Source organism: Peromyscus californicus, unplaced genomic scaffold (genome assembly GCF_007827085.1).
Source record: "Peromyscus californicus insignis strain IS unplaced genomic scaffold, ASM782708v3 Scaffold_4__1_contigs__length_199733344, whole genome shotgun sequence".
NCBI lineage: Eukaryota > Metazoa > Chordata > Mammalia > Rodentia > Cricetidae > Peromyscus > Peromyscus californicus.
Genome location: NW_026294562.1, coordinates 105,798,288 through 105,822,963, shown reverse-complemented (window position 1 = coordinate 105,822,963; position 24,676 = coordinate 105,798,288). Strand labels below are relative to the sequence as shown.

Genomic DNA, 24,676 nt, shown 5'->3' with positions numbered 1-24,676 from the left:
TATCTTAGTTACTTTTCTATTCCTGGGAAGAGACACCATGACTAAGGCAACTTATAAAAAGAAAACTTAATGGGGGCTTCTTTACAGTTTCAGAGGAACATGACAGTAGGTGGGCAGGTGTGGTGCTGGAGCAGTAGCTGGGAGCCTACACGATGAGAGGACTACCACAAAGCAAAGAGAGAGTGCTACCTGGAACTGGCCTGGGGTTTTGAAACCTCAAGCCCACCCCCAGTAACACACCTCCTTCAACAAGACCACACCTCATAATCCTTCCCAAACAGTTCTGCCAATTGAGGACAAAGCATTCAATATATGAGCCTATGGGGGCCTTTCTCATTCAGACCACCACACTATCTAAATCATGACAGTAGAATTTTATATCTCTTTGACAAGTACCCAGAACAATATGATAAATTTATGCTTAACTTTATGAAAAGATTCCAGACAATTTTCGGAAGTCATGAACATTCTTTGGGCATGCCCAGCAGCAGTAGATGAGAGCTTCACTTTAGATCTCTACATCTTAGGGGAAAAAAATGTTTGCAATATTTAAAAGTTAAGCAGTTCTAGTAAGACAATGTGATATCTTCTTGTAGTTTTAACTTGAATATCTGCTGTGACTAATGTTATTTCTTTTTTCTTTTTTCTTTTTTCTTTGGCCATCTGTGTTCCTTAATTTATGAACAATCTTTTCAGTTCTTTTTCCTGTTTCAATTAGTTTGTCTTTTTATTCTTGAGTTGTGAGAGCTTTTTGTATGCTCTGTATGTAAGTCCTTTCTCAGCTATGAATACTGTTTTCCCCAGTTTACCTTTACTTTACAATTTTAAGGTGGTATATTTTGATGCCAAGACTGGTTTTTGTTTTGTTGTTATATACCAATTTTTCTCTTGAGTGATTCATGTGTATGGAATTCTATCCAAAAGAGTACAGAGATTGAACTGAAGAGATGGTTCAGTAGATAAAGTGCTTCTTGCACAAACCTAAGTTCAAATCCGTGTTTGTAAAAAGACAGGCATGATAGTGCAGGCATCTGTAATCCCAGGAAGACAGGAAGTGGTAACCAAAGACTCTAGAAGCTTTGGCCCAGCTAGCCTGATGTACACAGTGCGAGTAGTGAACAACAGAGAGATCCAAGCTGTCTCAAACAAGGACTGACCTCCACCTGTGCACCATGGCCTGTGTGTGTGTGTGTGTGTGTGTGTGTGTGTGTGTGTGTGTGTGTGTGTGAGAGAGAGAGAGAGAGAGAGAGAGAGAGAGAGAGAGAGAGAATGTGCATATGCCGACTTTTCTATTACAAAGATTTTTCTCCTAAACTTTTATAAAGACCTTTATAATGCATCTTGTGCTTTTAGATCTCTGATCTGCCCTACTCATCTATAAGCTCCTTTGATGGTAAAGGCTAGGCATGATTTATTTTTATGTGTTTCATAGTAAAAAATATTGTAATTATTTGTTGGGTGAAGAAATAGCTCGATATGATTTCATCATAGACAGTAGTGGTTGTTAGGTACCAAGGCCCTTGGTAGTGCTCTCCATGTCTAGGCTGCTGTGATTTGTAGGCTTGAATTGCTTCTGTGCCCTTGGCTTAGTTCATCAGTGTATTTTAGTTGGAAGAAAAATATTTGTTAAAATCTTGGAAAATCTATACCGTAAAATACGTTTAAAAACTTGGCCAAGCAGTGGTGGCGTACAACTTTAATCCCAGCACTAAGGAGACAGAGGCAAGCGGATTTCTATGAATTCAGGAACAGCCTAGTCTAAAGAGGGAGTTCAGGGATAGCCAGGGCTACACAGAGAAACCTGTATTGAAAAAAAAAAAAAAAGAAAGAAAGAAAGGCATTGGAATATGAGGTCAGAGAGATGGCTTAGCAGTTAAGAACATGGACTGCTCATAAAAAGGACCCAGGTTTGATTCCCAGCATCCCTGTCAGGTGCCTCATAGCTGCCTGTGACTCCAACTCTAGGGGGCTCCAATATGGCCTCTGCAGATACTAGCTCTCGTGTGCACATACCCACACACGGACACACATATACATAATTAAAAAAAAAATAGCTGGGCATTGGTGGTGCACACCTTTAATCCAAGTACTCAGGAGGCAGAGGCAGGCAGATCTCTGTGAGTTTGAGACCAGCCTGATCAACTGAGTGAGTTCCAGGACAGTCAAGGCTACACAAAGAGACCCTGTCTTGAAAAAGAAAAAAGAAAGAAAACAAAAAAATAAATAAATAAAAAATAAATCTTTTAAAAGCTTGGAACACTATTCTGTTGATATACTGAAATATTTTAAGTATACATGATATATGAAAATGAATTTTTATCATTTTTACATAATAAGTATGAGTTTCTATTTGTGTTCATTTAAAACTTTTGGTGTTTTTTTTTAATCAAAACTTATTTTTTTCTGTACACTGTACATGAATTACTTAAATCATTAAATTGTTTCTGTGTGTTTTTATTTAACTGAAACCTACCCTGACAGACTTAAGGAGGGATTGGGGTGGATCGAGTTTCTAAACAACTTTAGAAAAACTGCCAACCAGCTTTCTGAAGTAACTAGTCCCTTTTATGTGACTAGCAATGGTGAGCGGGAATAAAAGAAGCACTGGTGATCATTCCAGGTTAGGTGACCTAAAACAGGTTCTGGCCAAGCCAGGATTTATGGTCATCCTAAAGTAGATGACTATGAATATATTAAGTATCTGTTTTCACTAGTATTATATTTGTTTTAAGGGAATTATTTCATAGACAGCCTGATGAGCCCTAGTAGAAATGTAAGAAATGTTGTGGAAAGTATTAGTAAGTTTTCTTTAATATAAAATAAAGGGTACTGGAGCTAGAGAGATGGTTCAGTGGCTAAGAACATTTGCTGTTCTTGTAGAGGACTCCATTTGTTTCCAGTACCCACATGGTGGCTCTGTAACTCCAGTTCCAGAGGATCCCAGTGCCTTCTGACCTCTGGGCACCAGGTTCAATGTGGTGCACATACATGCAGGTATAAGAAATCTTTAAGAACAGGGCAGTGAGGGACTTCTTCTTTGCTCCTCAAAAAAAAAAATAAATAAATAAAAGTGAAGAAACTTGTTCATTTTTTTTTCTTATATCTCATGAGCAAAAGCTAATGACAAATAAGTTTGCACAGATATTGGTTAATTTTATTTTCATTTCTCTTGACATTGCCCCTACTATATCTCCCATGATATATTGTATCCTGAAAAAAACAAAAGAAAGAAAACTCAATGTTTTGCCATTTGAAACAGGTGAATAGAATAGATAAGCAAATGTAGAGTTACATAAATCTTTACAATTTGGAGTGTATACAGAACCCCAGAGAGCCTTATTTCACGTTTAAAGGGCAAATTTAGCACATGAATTATGATAGAAATGTTTTCGTTGTTCTTGAAAATGCCTTTATTGAGACTGGTTTTTATTTCTGGAACATTTTTGTTTGCTTGCTTGTTTTGGAAACAGAGTTTCTTTGTGTAGCTTTGGCTATCCTGGAACTAGCTCTGTAGACCAGGCTGGCCTCAAACTCATAGAGATCTGTTTGCCTTTGCCTCTGAGTGCTGGGATTAAAGGTGTGTGCCACCACCACCTGGCTCATTTCTGGAACATTTATTTATTAATTTCACTTAACTTTTTCAGCTGAATAATTATTCTTGGCATTCCTCCTTGTTCTACTTCAGGACACTAGCAGGAAGTGCAGTGGAAAAAACTGGACTCCGGTAGACATTGCTTTAGGACTATTATACAAAAGGTTTTCTCTGTATCTCTTGAATGTTCCTTTTCAGACAGCCGGGATCTTTGGAGAGTAGTAAGTCCACTGTCATCTTCAGAGATATGAACAAGGTGGCTCATGGTTTGTACATTTTTAAAAAATGCATATATTTAGTTAACTAAAGCTGCAAATATGCTTTACTAAGTAATCCTTGGGTTACATCAGTACCTTTCTGAAGGAAAGCCATCCTATGGGAGAACTGTGCTTACAAGCACAAGGGAGGGAGGGAGTGGGGTTTGTGTTCTGTGAAGCAGTAGATAAAAGAGAGAGGAAAAGCCAGAGGTCTGCGTGGAAGACCAGGGGCTGTGGGAGACAGTAGAGCAGTTCTGACTAGACCCTAGAGCAGATTCAGAAGTGTGAGAACACATATTTTTCCTCCTTAGTTGATCATCTTCTTACATTGCTGAGATTTCCACAGTCTGTTTCTATGCTAGACAGACTTCCTGCGGTGACAGACCATTCTGTCCTGTGCTGTCCAGTATGGAAGCCACTAGCCATGGCTGTTATTTGCGCTTTAAGTATGGCTGGTGGGACTGCCATATTTCAAGGAACTAAATTTTTGTTAATTTCATTTAATTGTAACTAAATGAAGTAGCCATGTGTGGCTGCTAGCTATATATAGAACAAGGAAGATCTGCTTGGCGCCACATGTTACTGATGTCACACTCTGTTCAGAGCTTTCTCTAACCTTGGATATAAGTACCTGATTTGTTGAATTAAATTGATGTAGAAGTAACCAACGGTCTTATAAAATAAGAAACACAGAGCCAATTCAGAGAAGAAAGCCAAGAGGTCAGAGCTAAGAGCCTCACCCTTCCTGATTCAGGGATCCTCTCCAGCCAAGAGAGCTCTCCGAAAAAAGGGGACCTACTTCCTGTGTGTGTCTTTATATAATCTAGCTGTTCTGCCTTCTCATTGGTTGTAAACCCAAACATGTGACTGCCTCGTCACTGCCTGAATGTACCGCCCTCCAGGTCCTTAAAGGCGTGCGCCACCGCCGCCACGCACTTGCTATGGCTCTCATAGCTCTGACCCCCAGACAACTTTATTTATTAACATACAATTAAAATCACATTTCAGTACAAGTAAAATACCACCACAAATTGACAACAGGGAGAAGGGAGAGTTGGAAGCTCCTGGACTTGGTGGTGGCCTGGTGGGTCCTTTGGGCTCTGATGGTGGTACTTTTTTTGTAATTTTGTCACTTGTTCAGTCTGACTCCTTTTTGGTATCTAAATATTGTATAATCATTAATTTAAACTTTTAAAATAGATACATAGGTACAGTGTGTGTGTGTGTGTGTGTGTGTGTGTGTGTGTGTGTGTGTGTGTGTGTTTCTAACAACAGCTTCCAGTGTTTCAGATCCTTAGTGTCTTGTATAGAGATTTTTTTCGGGTTCAAATGTTTAGGCTCTAGAATGGCCCTGGACCTAAAAAGTAGTAACAAAAAAAAAAAAAAAAAGAAGGAAAAGAACCATGTCTCAAGGGAAGCTTCTTTACTTAACCCCCTGAGCCTAATCAAAAGTGGCCATAGATGAAAACTACAATGTCCAGTGTATGTGGGGTGTATGGGGTTGTGTGTACTTCTGTAGAGTCCAGAAGTCAACTTCAGGCATCTTCCACTACTGCTTTCCACCTTTTGAGACAGGATGTCTCACTGAACCTAAGCTCGCTGATTGTCTAGAGTGGCCAGCCAGCTCGGGCTGTCTACCTGTTTGCATGTCCCGTTTTCTTCCCCTTACTTAGTCCATGGTGACAGATGTGCGCTACCAAAGCCAGCTGTTCTGTGGGTTCTGGAGATCAGAACTCAGGTCCTCATGCTTGCACAACATCAAGCAATCTCCCCAGCCTTGTCTTGCCATTTTCTTGTGCCTTAAAATGGAAGGCAGAGATGACCTGATGAACTGTCAGGACCACGAGAAGGGGTTTGGGGAAAGGAAAAGCGCAAACGTGAGGAGCAGGAAATGGTGGTCTGGAGATGACAGGCAAGTGCTGGTGGGGAAAAGGCAAGTCAGAAACAACCTGTGGATGGTGGTTTTTAACTCTGTTATCTTCCTGCTTCTGAGAACAGCTGTTTCAGCGAGGAGCAGAAAGAAGTTTTGAGTAATCAGCTTACCGTCTTCCTCTCCTGCCGTCATCCCATCTCAGAGTTCTCTTGAGGGAGATTAGCATATCTCATAGAAAGTTATCTTGTTTATTTGACTAATAATCAGGGACTGAGGGTTACCATAATGAACAGCAATTAAGAGTGAAATCTGTTAAGTATAAAAACAGAAGATTGTGGGAGGGGGAGATGGCTCAGCGGTTAAGAGCACTTGCCTGCTCTTCCAGAGGACCCACGTTCAATTCCTAGCACCTACATAGTGGCAGTCTCAGGGAATCCAATACCCTATTCTGATTTCTTCAGCACCAGGCATATCCACGGTACACAGGCATATATATGCAGGCAAAATACCCACACACGTAAGATAGAATTTTTAAAATATAAAAAAATTCAATCTGTCACAAAATTTGAAATCTCATAGAAGTATCAAATGATCACTGTTCTATATGTAAATTTTATATTTTAAAAGGCCACTGTGAACAGCAGTTCATGGTGTTCCTAAAGCTCATATTAGGATTGACCTGGGATGTTTGGGGAACATTGAAGACAAACTGCAGCTTGAGAGATGAATGAGTTCAGTTTCTGACAAGGGACATAATTGGTTAAATCGATGGATATATGCATCTGGACCTCAGAGAAAAGACCCAGACACAGAGTGTAGGGTTGTGAATTGTAAATAGTTCATTGGAATTGTTGGCTGAGGAAGGTCATGTAGGGACAGGGTGAGAAAAGGTGGAAGTCTAAGGCTGGGGATAAAGTTGAGCAGTAGAGTACTTACCTAATATGCCTGGAGCCCTAAGGTTTAGTGTCAGTACTGCAAAGAAGGCAGAGGTTTAGGACTAAGCTTTGGCGAATGTTAGTATGTGTGTGTGTATGTATGTATGTATGTATGTATGTATGTATGTATGTATGTATGTATGTATTTACTTACTTACTTACTTTACGGCCCAGCCACAGTTTCCCCTCCCTCCTCTCCTCCCAGTTCCTCCCCCAACCCCTGTCTGTTCCAAACCCCCAGTGCACTCCTCCTCCATTTCTGTTTAGGAGAGGGCAGGTCTCTCATGATATCAATAAAACATGGCGTAGCAAGTTGCAGTAAGACTAAGCACCTCCCCATGTATTAAGGCTGGGCAAGGTGACCCAGTATCAGGAGTAGGGTCCCAAAAGCCTGTAAAAGAATGTAAAAGACAGCCCCTGTTCCTGCTGTTAGGAGTCCCACAAGAGGACCAACCTACACAACTGTCATTTATATGCAGAGTGCCTGGGTCAGGCCCATGCAGGCTCTCTGGTTGTCTGTTCAGTCTCTGTGAGCCCCTATGAGCCCAGGCTAGTTGATTCTGTGGGTTTTCTTGTGGTGTACTTGACCCCTCTGGCTCCTACACTCCTTCCTCTCCATCTTCTGCAGGATTTCCCAAACTCCGCCTAATGTTTGGCTGTGGGTCTGCATCTGTTTCCATCGGTTGGTAGACAAAGCCTCTCTGATGACAGTTGGATAGGTACCAGTCTGGTCATAGGAGATGGCCGGTTCGGGCTACGTATCCACTATTGCTAGGAGCCTTAGTTGGGGTCATCCTTGTAGATTCCTGGGAGATTCCCTTGTGCCAGGTTTTTAACCTGTCCCCAAAATGCCCCCCTTTCTAGTAGTCTCTTTCAGTACTTTCCCCTTCCACACACCCCACTCCAACCTGATCACTCATGTTCCCATCCCCACCCGCCCTCAGTTCACTCATGAAATCTCTTCTATTTCCCCTTCCCAGGGAGATCCATGCATCTGCCCATGAACCCTCCTTATTACCTAGTCTCTCTGGGTCTGTGAATTGTGTACGGTTATCCTTTATTTTACAGCTAACATCCACTCATGAGTGAGTACATACCATGAATGTTAGTATTTAATAAAGAGGAAGAATAAGTAGCCTGTAAAAAGAAGAGACCGAGACCACGTAGGTAGGAGAAAAACTAAGAAAGTGCAGTGCTAGGTGTTTCAAACAGATGGAATGTCTGGAGTAACAAATGAAGCCCATTTATCCCTTATCATGGAGTACAGGGAAGGCTCTTCATGTTCTGGCTGCTTGCCACCTCCTTGACCTCACCCCTTCCCCGTCACCCTGCACTGGCCTGCTCCTGCTTTAGTGCGTGTCAGGCTCTTTGCTATCACACAACCCAAGTGCCTCGTGTTCCCTTTGCTGGATGTCCTTTTTAGTCGAGCACTGAAGCCCTTGGGACTGGTGTTGCCAGGAGTTTGTTGTATTTCATCATATGATTAAAATTAAAGTTTGCTTGGGCCTCAATTTCTGTTCCAAGTAAAACATTAAAGATGAGGTAAAATGAATCTTTTCCTGACATTTATTTATTGTGTTTGTGTCTGTATGTGTGCACATGAGTGTGTGCACGCACACACACACACACACAGGCATACACACGCACGTGTGGAAGTCAGAGGATAGATTATGTTGGTTCTCTTCTGCCATGTGGGTCCTGGGAATTAAAGTCAGGCTTGTTCCTATACCCACAAAATCATCTCACTTGCCTGTAAAACTTTGAATATGTGTCAGTGGTAGCATAGAGGAACTTGGGTTCCAGAAAGCAGTCTTTCCCTAAAGCATCTGGCATATTGAAATGATAAGGCTACATTTTACACCTTCTACAAATGCAAGATAGAATAATGGGAGAAAGCTGAAAAAGAAGTGTCTGGAATCTACTCTTGGGCATGTGTCAATAATGAATGACAAATGCATTACAGTATTAATAATGCATTGGACACAAGATAGTAAAATAGACTGTCTTTCTGCATTGCTGAACATTGAACTTGGGTCCTCATGCTTTTTTTTTTTTTACTTTTTATTTTAGGCTCTGTAAGTTGTCCTGGCTACCCTTAAACTTGCTCTGTAGCTCAGGCAGGCCTTGATTTTGTACTTTCTTGCCTTAACTTCCACACTTGCTGGGGTTACAGGCAAGCGTTAGGCAGCTGACAGTCCCTTTCTCCCATCCAACCACTAACCAGATGGGGTGAGATCAGGCGCTTTCTGAGTGGTAGAGAAAACACTTAGCAATGCCTGTACAGTAGAGGGTAACAGGAGGCTGGGGGATTACCAGGGGTGCCGACTGATGTCATGCTGATTAAGTTCTCCAGCTAAAGAACAGAAAATCCTGTATTCTCTCCAACTATGAAGCTTAGTTCTTCAGAAAGAATAAATGGTCACATTTAGTGACCATTTTATGTTAATCTCCTTAGCAACCTGGGGCTTCAGAAAACTCCATGAGAGAAAAAGTGACTTCTGTAGAGCCTTCTCTGTAATTTCACTTTTTTTTCCAAAAAGCCAGTTTTTGTAGCTATCTTGATTGATGTGTATTGAATGTACTTTTGTTATCTTAAACATCTACTCTAAGCTCAAGATTTTCCTTATATAGCTCTCATCTCTCCATAATTCGACACAAATGGTTTTTATTGCTGACTGTTCTCTGTGGGCTCTTCACAGCAGTCCCGACCTTTCACCTGGTTTGGAGTCTTATTCTAGAAATGGCCTTGTTCTCTGGTTTTATTTTAAATGGTGGTTGGTTAAGCTTTACTACACTTAATCTAACCAAAAGGCCAAAAATCAGTTTTTAAGCCTTGTAGCAAAAGGCATCGTGACTGTGGAAGGCTGAAAAAGAAAAAAAAAATGGAATAAATTAAAATGAATGCTTACATGCAGCTCCAGAAACAAAATTATTGCAAAATACACTCCAGATCCATACCAAGCCTCCCCACCTGTAAGAGTTTGAAGACCAGAAAGGCTGATGACTCACTTGCTACAATTATAAACTGGTAATGAGAATATGTTATTTTTATTGTTTTCATGAAAGACAAACGTACCAGTTCTGGTTCTAACATACAAGTTGTTCATAAAGGCAGTACAACCACCACTACCTAGTTATCTTTGACAAGGGAAAATGTACTATAAATTTTTCTTTCTAATTTTCTGAGCTTATAAATATTTACTTAGAGCCGGGCGGTGGTGGCGCACGCCTTTAATCCCAGCACTCGGGAGGCAGAGCCAGACGGATCTCTGTGAGTTCGAGGCCAGCCTGGGCTACCAAGTGAGTTCCAGGAAAAGGCGCAAAGCTACTCAGAGAAACCCTGTCTCGAAAAAATCAAAAAAAAAAAAAAAAGAAAGAAAGAAAAAAAAATATTTACTTAGTAGCACAGTTTTATATCATCATTGGCTATAGTATAACAGTGTATCTGGACTTGAGTCTAGCCTTGACTCTGAGACTTATGGGAAAGCTTCTTAACCTCTGTGAACTTCAGTTTCTTGTTCTGGAAAACAAGCAGTAATACATATACATGTACATATATATACATATAAATAAGCAATAATACATATACATGTACGTATAGTCACATATAAACAAGCAATAATACATGTATATATACATATAAACAAGCAATAATATATATACATGTACATAAACAAACAAGCAGTAATACATATACATATGAGTCATCTCCAAGAAGATAACTATAAGATTCTTTACTTTTAATTCCTAAACCATGAGGGTCACCCTCTAATAGTGGCCCCCACCATTACTACTATTATTGTCACTATTTTATAAGAAAATGCTGGGTGCCCATGTAGGGTGACCATTATTTCATGGCTTAAACTGCCTAAAAGTTGGATGCTGATTTAGGCATTTTTTTCATATACCTTCTAGCTTATTTTATCTTTCTGTTAATCCAGAGTAAGAGCTGTTGTAACCATTTCTGGCCTAGGGTGTTACTTAAACCTTGATCATCTCCATCAGGGCCTGATTTTTACTATAACTAAAACCTCTGAGGCCAGGGATGCAGTTCAGTTGGTAGAATGGGTGTCTGCCACGAACAGAACTCTGAGTTTGATTCATTAGCACTGCATAAACTGGACCTGGTGCTGCATGCCTGTTATCATTATCCCAGCACTGGGATGGTAGAGGCAGGAGGATCAGAAGTTAGGAGTTATCCTCAACTACATAATAAATAAATAAACAACTATTGCTGCCTATCCCATAGCATCCTGCCTAGAATTGCCCTTATTTTTTGAATTTAGAATTCTGGTTAAAAACCAGGGTTTTTTTGGGTTTTTTTGGTACCTAATTCTTTAACACAAACAGCATGCATCTTTTGAGTAATAAACCTTTCCTTATATTCAGAACTTCCAAAGTAAATTTTAGCTGTGCTGATAGTTTATTTATTGGAAAATTTCAATAAGATACACTTCACTGTTAACATTTCTGTTTATACAATGTATCCTTGTGAGACATACCAGAATTACCATTTTTAAGAAGTATTGGCAGCCCATCTCGGAGAGCATAGCTCTAAACGGGAAACTCAGCTTGTACCGTTTGGAGTTATGCTTGGAACAGATCAGAATCATTTGACCCATTTTAATACCTATTTCAGCATCCATTTTAGGTACTAAGGAGCAGCCTGAGAAAGTATCTGAGTGTTTCGCTCTTTGTCATGTTGCTGTATGAGGATGCTTCGCCTGCCCAGTGGATGCTGAGGAAGCCTGTCATCATCATTAGTGCTCATTCAATGTGAACACCTGTTTTAACTAGGCACTGGAGATGCAAACATGAATAAAACATGATTCCTGTTCTGGAAAATTTCATAGTTTTCTGAGGGAGAGGGGGATATTTAAAAACCTAATTATATATCAAAGTAAGACACTTCATATAAATAATATATGGATAAAATGTTATAGTGACGTACAGGAGGGATAATAAGTTGGGGGAGGAGTGATAGAATTTCAAAAATGAAATGATATTTAGGGAAATTTTGGAGGTTGGGTGGGAGTTTGTGTTTAGAGAGAGAAGAGCAAGGGTGGACGAGAGGATATTCTATGCAGAAACATAGGGCTTGGAACATGCTTAGGTAAGGAGAATGTCTTCAGAGGGCTACTGAAAAAAGCCGCATGAGGAGAGAAGAGGAGTTTGAATTTTATCCTCTTGGTGACAGTCATTGAAGATTTTTAAATTTGACTGATATAATCAGATTCGACTTTGAGAACTCATAGTAGTTTGGAATCAGAGGAAGACAGGAAGCAAGGACCAGTCAAAAAATGTATTTGTGCCTGGTGGTAGTGGTGCATGCCTTTAATCCCAGCATTCAGGAGGCAGATTCAGGCAGATCTCTGTGAGTTCAAGGCTAGCCTGATCTACAGAGTGAGTTCTAGGACAGCCAGGGCTGTTACACAGAGAAAGCCTGTCTCAGCTCCCCCTGGGAGGCTGTGTCTAGATTTTTGCGAGATCAGTGGCAGCTTGGACTGCATAAACGACCCTGTCTCAAACAGCAGCATCAAAACAAAAGGAAACGTATTTTCCAAGCAGAAGACAGAAGTGTATGCTGGCAACCACTGTGAGATAAGAGAAGAGTCACTAGATTAGAGAGTGTTTTTGCAAAATATCAAGTGAATTTTGTCATCAAAATGGTGCTGGAGCTGTTGGCAATAAGGGGCGGGGGAGTGAGGTCTAGCTTAGTGGCTAGTAGATTAGCAGAGCTGGAGAAATGTTAAAAATAAAATGAGGATTGTTTCATTCCGCACATGGTAGATTTCGCCTTCTTAGGAACATTCCAATAGGCAGGTGTGGATCTGAATCTTGGGAGAGAGAGGTAACTGTAGTAATATTTTGATTCTTTTTTTTCACTGTTTATTTTTCCAATAATTGCTAAGGTTCTCAAACATTTACTGATTTTGGTCTCAGGAAGGTGATTGCAGAATCAAAACATAAATTCCTAAGCTTCTGATAACTGAAAAGGCCTTTGAAAGAAAAAAATTATAGGTTTCTATTATAGTTATTTCAGCCTCTAATTTCTTAAAATGTCTTTGGTGGGAAATGGCATGTATTTTTTAATTCATGTGTTTTCTATACTGTGTGTACTGACCGTGACAAATGAGGTCAGTTCAGGATCACAGATAAGGGATCCTTAAACCTTTTGTTTTGTTGGTGCAAAAACAAAATTTAAAATTGAATCCTTAAGAAATACTCACTCTTAATTTATATGCTTATCTAATATTATCAGCTGTAGCCTTGGGTGAGTGTGAGGGAAACTATACATATTAAAGAATGAAGCTCCAGCATCATCTCTAGGAGGAAGTTAAAACCCAGGGCACTCCCCATTCAAATAATGGAGCTGTGTTCCTTCTGAAACTGAGAGGGTAGTAGACAGTTCTTCAGAAATCTTTCCTAACCCCAAATTTGATGTCAAATAAAAGATACAGGTGGTTGTAAAGGATTTAAGCAGGCTTTAAATAGGTGAACTGTTATTATTTTTGATGATCTTTTCTGTTTTCTCTGACAGTTTCAGAGTATACAGTATGTATGTATACAGTATGTCTTGATTATACCCACTGCAACTCTCACCTCACCCTTCTGAGGAACACCTCCCAACATAACCCCTTCCTTTCTACCTCCACCCCACCCCTGCGTGCATGCATGCGTGTCTGTCTGTCTGTCAGTTACCCAGTGAGTCCAGCTAGTGTTGCCTCCTGGTCTTGACCACAGCTGCCGTGAATTCACGAGTGCAGTGATCATGTCATGTCCAGAAAACATTTCCCAGCTCGCCTTTCTGTCACCTGGCTCTTAACCTTCCTACTGCCACATCTTCTTTGATGTTTCCTGAGCCTGGTGGCAGGGAGTTGATACAGATGTCCCCTTTAGGAATGAGCATTCAACAGTTACTTATTCTGAGCACTTTGACTAGTTATGGGTCTCTATACTATGGCCCACAGCAGAAAAAGGCTTCTCTGGACAAAGTTGAGAACAGCACACTAATCAGTGGGTCTAAACATATTTATGAGGTAATTTAACAACATGTCCATTTAGCAAAACAATAATAGATTCTCCCTTAGGGTCTATGACCTTCCAAACCGTGGGCTTTGGGCCAGGTTTATAGTACAAGGCATAAATTCACTCCTGTGGAGCAGGCCTGAGGTCCAGTCAGAAAGCAGTTGGTTACCCCCATAATGGTCATACCGCTGTTGTACCAGCGGTTGGTCAGATCTTGCCTAGCAGGTCAGTATTGTATCATTCAGGGCCCAGTACTGGGTAAGACCACTGATGTTTTTTTCCCCCAGTGGCTTGCATTGCACCATCTAGCACTCTGACAACTAGTTAGCAAGGACAAAGCTTTCAATTCAGTTCCAGCTTGATTTCTCTGTGCTCTTGCAGCTAAGATGTGTTGTGTCTTTGACAGTAGGGTCTTATAGACTAATTTTGGTGAACAGCCAAGAGCAGTGGCAATAACCTGTGTTGTTTTGGGGGCCTCTGGGCTCTCCTACATCACCAGCTCAAAGGGAGGCATCCCATGCCTGGTACTGAGATTTTCATTTAATAACCTATGTCTACCAAGGGGTGTTACATGTTTATGACATCCTTTCTTTGTGTATTTAAAAAATAAGTTGAGCACACCTTATCCACATGAAATTCTAGTTGTCATTGTTACTAACTCAATTCTGTTTCTTGAGCTGGGATACTTTTCCTTTACTCTGTTCTTACTGCAGTGAAATGTAGTTGCCTGCTGTTTAAGGAAGCTTCGGTAGAGTGCACCCAAAAGTGGTTTGTTTCTATATTTAGAAAACCATAGGGTTTATAAAGCAGTTGCAGATTCCTTTGGGATAAAATGGTTTCTATAAATGTAATATTTTTAATGAAACTATTATTATCCCCCATTAGCGAAATAGAGGAGCTAATATATGTGGGTTTGTGGGCACAGCATAGATGCAAACATATTTTCTTAAGAGCTAACGGTATTTTAAATACTTACAATTAATCATGTGTATTCTATTTTTATGTTCTTAATCTAAATTGCAGAGCTTTTACCCAAGTATTTACCTTTGGCCCAACATTCCGAGCTGAGAATTCTCAGAGCCGGAGACACTTGGCTGAATTTTATATGGTTGAAGCAGAGATTTCTTTTGTTGAAAGCCTTCAGGAACTCATGCAGGTAGGTATACAGTTTGTCATTTTCAGGAATCTCTGACATTACAGTGCTTCTGCATTATAGAGATTCATGGGGTGGAGAAAAAAAACATCTATTTAATTAATATACTTTAATTCTTACTTCACAGAACAGTTGGGAATTGGGCAGATGGTAGAGAGGGAGTGTGTGTGTGTGTGTGTGTGTATGTGTGTGTGTGTGTATGTGTGTGTGTGTGTGTGTGTCTGAGTGATACTTAGTAATCACCAGAAATAATTAACTTACTATTTTAAATTCTCTGTCAATGATATTTGGTTATTCACTCTCATAGTTTGGATTTGTAACTATGTTTAGTTTAATAATTCTTGTTAGCTTTACTTTCTATTCAGTGTATATCTTATACTCCTATTCACCCAGTAAATGATTTTTTGCTTTTCAGGACAGGGATTTCTCTGTGTAACAGCCCTGGCTGTCCTGGAACTCATTCTGTAGACCAGGCTGGCCTTGAACTCACAGAGATCTGCCTGCCTCTGCCTCCCAAGTGCTGGGATTAAAGGTGTGCACCACCACCACCACCACCACCACCACCACCACCACCACCCGGCTGTAAATGACCATTTTAAAGCATAGGCACTACAGGTAGGATAGAGTCATGACCTTATATGGCCCCTTCTTTTTCTAATAAACTCTGTGACAGATTTATTGCCAGTGGAGTTCTTTTCTTTTTTAATCATCTGTATGGGGAAGGGAGGGAGGGAGGGAGGGAGGGAGGGAGGGAGGGAGGGAGGGAAGGAGAATGAATGCTCAAATAGGCCGGTGGTGTTGGATCCCCCTGAAGCTCAAGTTATAGGCAGTTGTAAGCCATCCATCATGGGTGCTGGGCACTGAACTTGGGTCTTCAGTGAGTAACAACTGAGTCATCTCTCTACCCCAGGTTTTTGTTTTTAAGATTTATTTATTTTATTTTATATGTGTGAGTGTTTTACCTGTATGTATGTATATGCACCACATGTGTGTCTAGTGCCTGCAGAAGCCAGAATAGGGTGTCAGAGCTATTGAACCTAGTGTTGTAAACAGTTGTGAGCTACCACGTGGGTACCAAGAATCACCCAGGTAAGAATGGCAAGTGCTCTCAACTGCTGGGCCATCTCTCCAGCCCCTGCTGTTAGAGGTTTTAAGGAGGTTTTGAGAACAGGGTCTGTAAGGAAAGGATTGGAGAAGCGTTGAGTAGAGGGGAAGTTGAACTGTGGTGCGTTTAGAGAGACCTCTACCTTTTCTATGAGGAAATTAGGAGCTAGAAACAACTTTCCCTTAGGAGAACAGGGGCATGGGCGTTTGTGCTTTTTCCTATCAACCAGTTATTTGGCATGGTTAACTAGCCTCAAAGAACATAACCTTGAGTAAGGCAGTGCCTTTAGGCTGACAGTTCTTCAAGAGTCCATCAGCAGTTGACATTGCCGGGTAGCATATTGGGCCATGCATTTGCAATACCTTCCACTGACTTTTTTAGATCGGCATCACCCGTGGGACATTTCTCCTTATCCCTCCAGGTGGTGATGGGCAGAGTAATTCCTGCTGGTATGTAATGGCTAAAGACAGAGATGCTGTTCAACATCCTATCACTCACAGAATTAATTCTCCTCCCCAGAAGAATTATCTAGTTCAAATGTTAATAGTGCCTATGGAATAACCCTGATGCTGGCCGCAGGGAGTGAAGCTCTGAGCCTTAAAAGACAGTATGTGTTCCTTAAGCAGTTTTATTTGAGCTCACCACCCAGTGTCTTTTCTTCACTTAGATACTGAGAGCGTCGTAAGGAAAGGAACCACTCACTCTCAGACCTCCCTGTATCTGCCTCCACTGCACTTATACTGCCTCAGCAAACATACCAAAGGGAAAGGTTATGAAGATGACATGTAAATTGTTTGACACATGACAGGATTGCAAAATACCTTTATTTCCTCAAGGTTTTTACATAAGAACATTGAGAAATGGATATGTAAACACCACTGTAGGAAATGTAAACAGGATTCAGTTCCAGATTTTCATAAAGTAGTTAAAGGCACTTGCTGCCAAGCCCAGTAACTAAAGTTTGATCCCCGGGACCCACATGGTGGAAGGCAAGAACTGATTCCCGCTGACCTTCACACAGGTACCATAACATCACAAAATTAATCAAAAATGTGATAATGGGGGCTGGAAATGGTTCTGTGGTGAAGAACAATGGCTACTCTTCCGAAGGACCTGGGTTTGATTCCCAGATCCACATGGCAGCGCACAACCATCTTTAACTCCAGTTCCAGGGGATCTGATACCTTCTTCTGGCCCCCACAGGCACGAGGCACGCACATGGTGTGCAGTTGTACATATAAACAAAACAGCTATACATCTAAAATAAAAAATAAATATTTTTAAAAATGTAATAACATTGCTGGGCAGTGGTGTTGCGCGCTTTTAATCCCAGAACTTGGGAGGATTGTAATAACAAAATTTAAAATGTATCATTATTCCATTCTCTGCTTCTCTCTCTCATTCATTCATTCACTATTGTTGTGGTTATTTATAGATATTTTAGCTAATGGGGTTTTTTGGTTTGGTTTGGTTTGGTTTTTTTTTGGTTTTGTTTTGTTTTGTTTTTTGATTTTTCGGGACAGGGTTTCTCTGTGTAACAGCCTTGGCTGTCCTGGAACTAGATTTGTAGACCATGTTGGCCTGGAACTCACAGAGATCCACTACCTCTGCCTCCAGAGTGCTTGGAGATTAAAGGCATGAGCCACCAAGCCAGACTGCTGAGGGGTTTTTAAGCACTAATGTCCAAGAATAATGTGAACCAGAACAGTAGTCATTTTATCCAGAGCATTACCACTTAAGATACTCTTACTGGTGTTATTTCATATATATTTCAAAATAAGTCTGGGAGCAATAAATAAGATCAGATGACACCAGAGATGAGCAGTTATGTGTCCAGTTGCTTTAGGTGAAGTGGGTCTGGGAGTGGAGACAACCCTGCTTACACTCTGAGAAGCATACAGTGGCTCCCTATGACAGTGCTGATTTATGTCTGTCTTATTAGCATCATGTTCATTTAAACTTTAAGTTTTGGTTTTTTTTTTTTGGTTTTTTCAAGACAGGGTTTCTCTGTGTAGCTTTGCGCCTTTTCCTGGAACTCACTTGGTAGCCCAGGCTGGCCTAGAACTCACAGAGATCCGCCTGGCTCTGCCTCCCGAGTGCTGGGATTAAAGGCGTGCGCCACCACCGCCCGGCTTAAACTTTAAGTTTTAAGGCATGTGTCCACCTCTGTTACTATGACTGCAGTCAAAATACAATAAGTTTTAAGGCATGTGTCCACCTCTGTTACTATGACTGCAGTCAAAATACAGAACAATTTTGGTATTACAAAACAACTCTGACTTGTGCTGCCTTCCGTTCTAACCCCTCCCACTGTCAACTGGGGGGCTGCCCTGTCTCTCTTAAGTAATGTGCCCTTTGCAGAATGTCAAGTGAACTTCAGTGAAGTACACATATCCTGACTGTCACCTGCCACTTAGTATACTGTGTATCAGATTCTCCTGTTTTCTGGGTAGTGCCCTGATACAGATGCAGCTCAGTTGTTTACCATTCACATTGGAGAACATATGATATAGTTGAGTCTTGGAAAGCAATGAAAAAAGTTGGTATGAACCTTCATGTGCAGGTTCACACAGGTGAACATAGTTTTCATCTCTCTTGGGTGAGGCCCTAGGAGTGAGGTTTTTTTCAAGAACCTGTCTGGTTTACAAAGTGACTTTACTCTTTTGCATTTCTACAAGGAATATGCAAACGCCAGTTTGTCTGCTCATCACCAGTACTTAGTCAGGGATGTGTTTGTGTACGTGAGTCGGTGAAAGACACGGACAGATAGGCGCACACACACACACACACACACACACACACACACACACACACACACACACGTACATGTGTTCACACAGAGAATGAATCAATGTGTGAATCTGTTAGCTATGCATCAGCATCATATTGTGGTTTCATTTTGTATTTCCCCAGTATCTTGAGGCTCTCTGTGTTACACATCTTTTCATCTGCCTATTAGCCATCAATTTCTAGTCTTGGGTCAAGTTGTTTGTTTTCTTCTTTTTGAGCTTTGACTGTTTGGGTTTTTTGAGATGGTATCACTGTGTAGCCCTGGCTGGCCTTGAGCTCAGAGCTCTGGCCCTTTCTACTTCCTGAGTGCTGGGAAGGTGTGCACCACCATCTTGTCCCTTTGTTGTTGAGCTTTGAAATTTCTTCATTTTCAAATGTAAATTCCCTTTCCAGATACATAATTTGCAAGTATTTCTCCTGATGTGGGTGGCTTGTCTTTTCCCTCTCCTAACAATATCATACACAGAGAAAAAGGTTTTATCTTTGGTGATCATTAATTTGCCAATTTAGAACTGGCACACATCTACAATCCTTGACTTAGAAGGCAGAGGCAGGAAGATTATAAGGTCCAGGCTAGTCTAAACTACAAAATGAGGCTTCTTCAAAAAGACAAAACAAGAATTACCATAAAAATAAAAATCTCAAAAATGTAAAAGTATCCACGGTTCATAGGATATGGTGGCACACAACATTTCTTCTGTTTTATTTGGTGCATTTAAGTTTTGACTTAGAATGTTACCAAAATAAAAAAAGAAATTTTCTTTCATGAATTATAAGTAATTACTGAAGACTACTTTAGTAAATTTTAAAAACATCTTATACTCAACCCTTCACCATAGTTTCTGGTTTTATCAGATGTATTTATAGAACTTAGTCTGAAAATCAGACTTTAGGAAGGAAGCAGAGGTTTCCATCTTCAAATTGACTGCTCATAAGACAGCAATTTAACAACCCAGGTGGTCCAAGTCTTGTGTTCTTCCACAGTACGGAAGGACCACCCCGTCCAGCTGTTCTTTGCCCTCCTACTACATGTGGACTTTGTTAATAACTGAGGGATAGGACCCTTGTAAACCATTTAGTTACCTGACTGTCTGTCTCACTGCTGTGTTGGAAGGTAATAGCAGCTAGAAGTGAAGGAAGGGCCTTTAGCCACTGATTGCTCCTCCTTTTTCAAGTCCCTGACTCTACTCCTCTCTCCTTCGGATTGATCTGCCCTTCTTTTCCTTTTAGAATTTAAACATTCTGTATATGGTGTTTTAGGCATTTGGTTTTTTGAAACAGGATCTCATATATCATAGAGTGATCTTGAACCCTTGATCCTGCCTCCACCTCCCAAGTGCTAGGGTTATATGTAGACAGATTGCTAAACGGTCTTATTAATAAAAAAAAAAAAAAAACTCCGAGCCAGAAATTGGGGTTAAAGCCTGAGAGAGATCAGAGGAATAGGAAAAGCCACAGCTAACCTCACCTTACCAACTCCGCAGCTTCCAAAGCAAGCTACTTCCTGTCTACCCACACGTGTATGCATGCCTTTCTGGTCTGTTCTCTCATTTGCTCTCTCAGCCCAGCTACATCACTTCCTCTTCCTGCCCAGCTCTGTCACTTCCTGTCTGTCTTTACAGACCTACAGACCTCTATGGTTAGTGCTGGGATTAAAGGCGTGTATCACCATGCCTGGCTCTGTTCCCAGTGTGGCCTTGAACTCACAGAGATCCAGTCAGATCCCTGCCTCACAAGTGATAGGATTAAAGGCATGTGCTACCACTGCCTAACCTCGATGTTTAATATAGTGGCTGTTCTGTTCTCTGACCCCTAGATACGTTTATTGGGGTGCACAATATATCAACCACAGTTATAGCTGTGCTGCTGCCACACTGCCACGCCTCCTAGTTGATGCAGTGCTGGAGAGCTAGGCAGCACTCCCCACTAAGCCATATACCCAGTCCTATTTATAGTAATAGCTTACATCTTTACGATAGTTAAATAGCTCTCCTCTCCTTAGACTGCAAAGCCCTCAGAGAGTTTGGCTTGGTTTTATCTATTCCCTCCAACTTTTTCTTTACTCCTATTTCATTTTGGGATTCTAACTTGCTTTTCTACCCCCAAATTAGTCATCATTGCTGTTTACACTATTGGTGACTTAGAAACACAAACTCTTGGCTAGGTGTAGTGGCAGACTAATAATCCCAGCACTTTCTGTGAGTTTGAGGCCAGCCTGGTCTACATGGTAAGTTCCAGACCAGCCAGGGCTACACAGTGAGACCTAGTCTCAAGAGAAATAAATTTAGTAAGTAAACCAATAAATAATTTCAGAAATATTTTCCATTGTAGTTACTGCTTCTTTCTAAGGAAAACGTATCTCCCATGAGTCTTCCAGGGATATTCATGGTAGAATTAATTCTCATATACTAATTTATGTTTTTATATTTTAACATACAAAAGTGTATACAATTATCATTTTGATGCATGTTGTTGCTTCTCAAGTTTCCAAGTTTCCTTTCATTTACCATTGACTGACCCAACTATGCAAAAAGTTCTCTCTTGGCAAAATCTGGTAACTTAATATATTTCTCTGAACCAGAAACTAACCTAATACACAAGATTATTTCATATAATTCTCACAACAATCCAGTGAATGAAGTACTGTGATTGTCTTAATTCTGTAAGTGAGTCCATTAATAAGTAAAGAGACATCAGTCAATGATAGCTGTTCATCTGACAGCTCTTTTCAATATCAGTATTGATCTGAATTGCTCTAGTACATTCAGGGATTAACAAGCTTAATGGATTTTAGGTGGTGGAAGCTGGAGGATGGTCTCTCAAGCCCTGAAGCTCGGATGGGTTTTGTATAAAACTGCTGTTCAGACAATTCTGTCTCATTTCTCTTAGGTTATGGAGGAACTCTTCAAGGCTGCCACTGAGATGGTTCTCTCAAATTGTCCTGAAGATGTTGAACTGTGCCACAAATTCATAGCTCCTGGCCAGAAGGTAATACATTTGTGGATAAGGCCAAATTCATGGCACTTTAAGTATATTAATTATATATAATGGATATAATTACATTTAAATTTTGTTCTCTTTTGTCTTATCAAGGACAGACTAGAACATATGCTAAAAAACAACTTCCTAATGTAAGTAGAAATTATAATTTTTCTGGACTTTGCTCATACTTGGCCATTATATCACATGGAGTTATAATTTGTGTTTATAAATCTCTGTGTTTATGAAACCAGATTTGAGGAAAGACCCATATTCTAATTATTTTTATTGCTCTTATACTTAATTCATAGTTAATAACTCATGTATCATTAATAATACATAAATCATAGCAAGATAAATGAACATAGTAATTATGATTTGTATTACTAAAATTCATACCTTGTACAGTAATTCCTTGGTATCCCTGAAGATTAGTTCTCTGAACCCCGTGTATACTAAAATCTGAATGGTTAAGGCCCTCTATATAAAATGCCATACTTTTTGCATATAACCCATACACACCTTCATACCATAGAGTACCTATAATATTTAATACATAATACTATACTAAGTATAGCAAATAGTATGATTAGATCCCCAAACAGTTCAAGTAAATTACAATGACTTTCCTTTTTTTCCTTAAAGCACTTGGGAAACAGTTTCTGGAAAGGCAAAGAAATATTCTTTATGCATATCAAGAAACATACTTAGTAGAAAGACTTTGAAAAGCCCATTAAGGATATCCAGTGTCAGAGCTGTAATCTGAACTTGAAAGCGATGCTTTAAATTAAGAGGGAGTGGGGGTGGGGGAAAAGTGGAGGAGATCATTATCCCCAGAAGAAATATTAGAATTATTATTTCCTCATAATGAAACAGTAGCATAACTGTATAAAAACTGCCGCTTCTTAATATTTCTCAGTGTAATTGGTAAATCATTTGAAGTAATTGATGGACTAGAACATAGAACGTCCAAGGAAAGAGCTTCAGACAAAATATTTTATGTGTACAAATACTTAATTTTTGAATGTATAACATTACAAAAATTAATCATTTGTTCTCATTAAGTTGAAGCAATTAACATTACTAACTAGTAGAGTCAGAACTCAGCCCCCATTATCTTTTGTTCTGATGGAGCACATGAAAATTCAAGTGTTGAATGCTAGCTTAGCAATTGGAAGCATGGGCTGAGGCAGCAGATAGGCTTCTTACTTCACAGGAGAGATCTCTGGCAAGTCACAAGCTTCTCCCTAAGCTTCAGAGTCCTGTCTGCAGAATACTCAACTTTTACAGTATTATTACTCCTAAAACCTAATGCCACCACTATTTCCTTAGAAATTACACAGAGTATTTGAAATTACACAGGTATTTGAATGGAATGTTCATTTTAAAACAAAATCTGTCACTCACTCAAAGCACATCTGTCTGTATTTGCACCATAGAGACATTTTCTTGTTAGTTTGTGTAGGTACAAAATTCAGAGCATAAGTTTGTACTGGTAGATTGAGCTCAGAGTCCTTCAGAAAGTTTCATAGATTTTTTTTAATCATCCCAAATACTGTTACAGTATTTTTTCTTATAATTTTCAAGGAAACTGGTATGTTCATATGCTATTGGTATATTCATATGCTACTGATACGTGTGCATTTTTATGACCTTTTGGAAGGGAGGGCAGTAAATTTATCAGTATACTTCAGAATACATAAAAAAATTCCAAGTTTTGATCCAATAATCCTATCTTCTCAGTGTGTAAGAATTATTTTCAGTTGCATTAGATGTGTAGTCATGATTTATAGTAGCAAAAGATTAGAAACATCTGAAATACCATTAATGGGTAACTAATTAAAGTAAATACACACACACACACAGACACACACACACACACACACACACATACATATAATTAGAATGTTCTGTTTTAATTCAGACAATGAAGTTCTTGGACTGTTATTAGTTCAGTTAATAGAGAGCTTCTCTCTCATGCATGGAGATTGTCTATCATGTTCAGTTCTCAGCATCACATAAAACTGTATGTGGTGGCACATGCTTGTAATCCCAGTGCTCAGGAAGCAGAGGCAGGGGGATCAGGAATGCAGGGTCACCCTCAGCTACATAGCATATTTGAATCTAGCCTGGGCTACATGAGACCTTGTCTAGTAAAACGAGTTCTTCATCACAATACAAAGATCTATAACATATAATATTGAGTAAAATAAAAGTGTATATGATATATGCTCTGATATTTACTCAAATAGATGTTATAAATATTCACATATTTATTTATAATCTTCTAAAAGGATACACAAGGAAGTGGTAACAGTGAATACAATATTTGAGAGGAGGTGCTGGGAAGATTTCACAATAGTTCAGAGCACTTGCTATTCTTGCAAAGGACTCAGATTCAATTCTCAGCACCCACATGGTGACTCACAACCTTCTGTAACTCCAGTTCCAGGGGATCCAACACCTTGTGGCCTCAATGGGCACCAGGCACACATGTGATATACATGCATACATGCACACAAGTGCTCACAAGTACAACATAAAATAAAAAAAATAGTGGGAGAGAAGGAAGTCAGCGACTGTGGAACAAGGTGGGAGAGGTATGAGCTTTTATTTTCCTCCCTCCTCCTCTCTCTCCCTTTCTTCCTTCTTTTCTTCCTTCCCGTCCTCCTCCTCTCTCACCATCGTCCTCTCCCTTTGCAGCTCAGGCTGACCTTGAACTCCTGGGCCCAAGCGGTCCTCCCGTCTCAGCCTCCAGGTATGCACACACATGCGATGGTATTTTCTCAGGGTAGGCTTGAGAGTTCCTTACTGAGAAAACCAGTGCGAGTTTTCCTCAGCAGTCTTAGAACGCTTAGAGTAGTTACCATGACTTCTCCCGAGGTCTGAAGAAGTGCTCATGATCTGACTACCAGTCTTGCTGCATTTCCTGGCTTTTTCCCCGTTGCTCAATGTGCTCCAGT

At 40.1% G+C, this 24,676-nt stretch overlaps 1 protein-coding gene across 1 annotated transcript in view; it reads left to right on the top strand.

Annotated features, from left to right (window-relative positions):
* Window positions 1–24,676, top strand: part of Nars2 (asparaginyl-tRNA synthetase 2, mitochondrial) — a 94,278-nt gene that overhangs the window by 46,349 nt on the left and 23,253 nt on the right. Inside the window, 3 exon segments of the mRNA XM_052763439.1 lie at window positions 14,710–14,842; window positions 21,624–21,722; window positions 21,828–21,865. Of these exon segments, the coding sequence (XP_052619399.1) occupies window positions 14,710–14,842; window positions 21,624–21,722; window positions 21,828–21,865 (270 nt within the window).